Source organism: Salvia miltiorrhiza, chromosome 1 (genome assembly GCF_028751815.1).
Source record: "Salvia miltiorrhiza cultivar Shanhuang (shh) chromosome 1, IMPLAD_Smil_shh, whole genome shotgun sequence".
Lineage (NCBI taxonomy): Eukaryota > Viridiplantae > Streptophyta > Magnoliopsida > Lamiales > Lamiaceae > Salvia > Salvia miltiorrhiza.
Genome location: NC_080387.1, coordinates 2,268,829 through 2,272,356, shown reverse-complemented (window position 1 = coordinate 2,272,356; position 3,528 = coordinate 2,268,829). Strand labels below are relative to the sequence as shown.

General features: G+C 45.6%; 1 protein-coding gene across 1 annotated transcript; it reads right to left on the bottom strand.

Annotated features, from left to right (window-relative positions):
* Nucleotides 1–443: 443 nt before the first annotated feature.
* LOC131007258 (short-chain dehydrogenase reductase 3b-like) lies at nucleotides 444–1,714 on the bottom strand. Its single transcript, XM_057934412.1, has 2 exons — nucleotides 1,503–1,714; nucleotides 444–1,427 (listed from the first exon to the last, which is right to left on the bottom strand). Exons 1-2 carry the CDS (start codon nucleotides 1,613–1,615, stop codon nucleotides 647–649), a joined length of 894 nt encoding a protein of 297 aa, XP_057790395.1. The 5' UTR covers nucleotides 1,616–1,714; the 3' UTR covers nucleotides 444–646.
* Nucleotides 1,715–3,528: the final 1,814 nt, after the last annotated feature.

Below are 3,528 nucleotides of genomic sequence, written 5' to 3'. Positions count from 1 at the left end.
GTGATATTTACCCTTTACAAAATACCTAACCATTTAACACATCAACTTTGGTAGGTCTCTTTCTCCACTCATTTATGGTGGACTCTCTTCTACACTTTATATACATGTCCCAATTATTTACTCCCTCGTCCCAGTAATAACAGTCCTAAAAAAATAGAACATGCAAATTAAGAAAATGTAAATAAAGTAAATGAAAATAGAGTAAATGAGGAGAGAAATAGAGAGTAGCTAGTGAAAAAAATAAGAGATAAATAAAGTAAATAAGAAAAGAGATAAATAAAGTAAATTATTTTATTTTTTAGATTGAGACATTGTATTAAAATTCGTGCCCTCAATTGCATTGTACAAATTTTTGTTTTGGAATGAGGAAGTAATTAAATTACAGGTCTTAAATATTACAATACTCAAATTACCCTTTATATTATTTGCTATAAAAAAATATATAAGTATAAAAGTTGGGTCGAGTCGAGGCGTTGACCATTACAGTTCAATGAATTGGAGCTCAATTCAATACAGAATTGAATGCAAAAATCATAAAACATGCGTATTACCAGGAAAAAAGCACATGCATCATCGTAACTCCTAAATTCCATAATACTAGTAAAGAAAGAAAAGAAAAAACAAAGAAAAGACACAGCAGCATTGATCAAAACGAGCTGGACGAGTAACTATGGTTCACAGACGCAAAGCCGCCGTCCACGGCCAGGTTCTGCCCGCTGACGTAAGCCGACTCATCCGACGCTAGGAACAGCGCCGCCTCCGCAATATGCCTCGTCTTCAACACGATTCCTTTCAAGTTCGCGGCGGCGCAGCTGTTGGCCTCAATCTCCTCCGGCGCCGCCCCGTATGCGCCGCACACCATCGGCGTGGCCACTCCGAACGGCGAGATGCAGTTCACGCGGATCCCGTGCCTGCCCAGCTCGCCGCACGCCGACCGCGCCAGCCCCACCACCGCGCACTTGGCCGCCGAGTACGCGTGGGGCCCGCTCCCTCCCACGCACGCCGCCACGCTGGCGGTGCAGATGATCGACCCCCTCACCCCCCGCGCCACCATGGAGCGGGCGGCGTGCTTGATCGTGGCGGCCACGCCGAGCACGTTCGTCGCCAGGACCTTGTCCATCGCCTGGATGTCGAGATCCAGTATGCTGGCCACGGGGCCGAGGGTGCCGGCGTTGCTGAACAGAATGTCCAGCCCGCCGTACTTTTCCACGGCGTAGGCGACGGCGGCCGCCACCTGCGCCTCGTCCCGGACGTCGCAGCGGCGGTAGCTCGCCCTGTCGGAGTCCATCGAGGCGATGACCTGATGGGCGAGCTCGTCTTGGATGTCGGCTACCACCACGGCGGCGCCGTGCTCCACGAAGAGCCGCGTGGCCTCCTCGCCGATGCCGCTGGCGGCGCCGGTGATGAGCGCGACCTTGCCTTCCAACCTAATTAAGATGAAAGTTTATGCATGGTGATATTGAAAATATTAAAATTTGAGAGAGATTAAATTTGGTAATTACCTTGGCTTTGACATTGCGGGATGAGTGCGTGATCCAATTACGTGAGAAGTTAAGAGCGATTTGATTGCAGAAAATAAGCTTCTTGGATCTGCTGTCTCGTCTTTTAAAAACATGAATCAAGGAATTTTTATTAAGTACTTAGGACTTTTGGTAGGTTTCACAGCTCGAGGAATCCACGTGTAAAATTGCAACCTTTCTAATTACAGTCAATTACTGTTTCTGGCATCACGTCTGGTCCCTTATATTAATATATACTCTCTCCGTCTGAAATAAGTTCCTTTTTGGGAACGACACGAATTTTAAAAAAATATTGTAAAGTATATTGATAGTGGAGAAAAAATATTATACTCCCTCCGTCCCTAAAATGGCTTCCTCTTTGGGGACGGCACAGATTTTAATAAAAAGTTGTAAAGTGTATTGATAGTGGAGAAAAAGTGATATTCCCTCCGTCCCATTAAAGTTGGCCACGTTCTTTTCGGCACGGAAATTAAGAAAGAGATAGTTAGTGTTTAATTAAATGTGGTCCATCAAAATAAATGAATTAATTAAAATTTATCTTTGTCTTCTTCTCAAGCTCCACCAAAAATTTGGCCGACTCCGGCGACGACATCACCGGCGACAGAGACGCCGGACGACCAGATTATTCAGACAAAGCAACGCATAGCCAGAAACCAAACCAAACCAGAAGCCAAACCATTCCAACCATTTTCTGTTCCAATTTTCACCAACATGCAAACCAAGAAAAATCAGTGATTTCCTCAACAAAATCAGCCGATTCAAACCAAGAATCGTTATACCGAAGGAGGCGGTGCCGCCGTGGCTGGAATTGCAGCCGGCGACTGGAGCACCGCCACCACCGACCACCCTTAGATTCAAAATCGAACACGTAAAATCCCCCAAAATTGAAGATCAGATATCGTCCTCATCGTGCCCCAAAGGAAGCGGCGCCGCCGTGGCTGGAATTGCCGCGGGAGATAATTTCGATCGCAGCCCTAACCCCCAAAATCGCGTGGCTGGAGAAGATGAGCTGCCACGCAGTCGATCGCAGCCCTAGCCCCGATTTCCGGTTAATCGGGGGTGCTGGTGTGGAGAGGGTGGTGTTGGAGCGGCGGAAACTCACTGGAAATACAAAGGGCTAGGGCTCGCCTGATCTGGAGCGGCGTGGTGACGGGGAGGAAGAGAGATGGGGAGGAAGAGAGAGGGTGGAGTTTTGGGGGTGATGGCGAGGGAGGAGGAGACCGAGAGAGAGAGAGAGAGAGAGAGCGCAGGCCGGCGCTGTGGTCGTCCGGCGAGGTCAGGCGGCGGGCAGCGGGGGTCAGGGGGTGGGCGGCGAGGGTGGGGGTGGGAGGGAGGTTGAGTGTGTGTATTTTGGTGTGTGTGCCTTTATTTAATTAGGGTTTAAGTCCATTTAGAAAGTTTAATTAGATTAATTAATTAGATTTAATTAAAGTAAATATTTCCAATTTTAGAAAGTGACCAACTTTAGTGGGACACCCAAAATGGAAATGTGACCAACTTTAATGGGACGGAGGGAGTATAATTATTATTGGAAGTTGTGAAAAGTGTTATAATTAGTATTAGGAGTGGTGAAAAGTGAAAAGTAAGAATAAATAAAGTATTATTAGTGGTGGGGTAGGTGTCCAAAAATGGAAAGAAAGAAAGAGGAAGTTATTTGGGGACGTCCCAAAATGGAAAAAGAGGAAGTTATTTTAGGGACGGAGGGAGTAATTATTATTGGAAATTGTGAAAATGTATTGGGAGTGGTGAAAAAGTGAAAAGTAAGAATAAATAAGTACTCCCTCCGTCCCAATAAAAGTGGCCACTTTTTTTTTAGGCACGAAGATTAAGAAACTTATTGTTATGAGTTAATTGAGTGTGGTCCACCAAGTTTAATGAGATAATTACTTTCTTCCATCTATTTCTTCAACCATAAACCTAGCGTAAACAAGGAAAAAATTGCAAATCTGAAAGTGAAATTTGTGCAACCAAATCTGTGCAACCAACAAAAGCTAATTAAAGCCAACAT

Bases quoted from the DNA above. Each gene is read 5' to 3' on its own strand.
- LOC131007258 (XM_057934412.1), bottom strand. From the start codon at position 1,615: ATGTTTTTAAAAGACGAGACAGCAGATCCAAGAAGCTTATTTTCTGCA. The intron at 1,428-1,502 runs GTAATTACCAAA...CATCTTAATTAG, and splicing joins CCCGCAATGTCAAAGCCAAG to GTTGGAAGGCAAGGTCGCGC.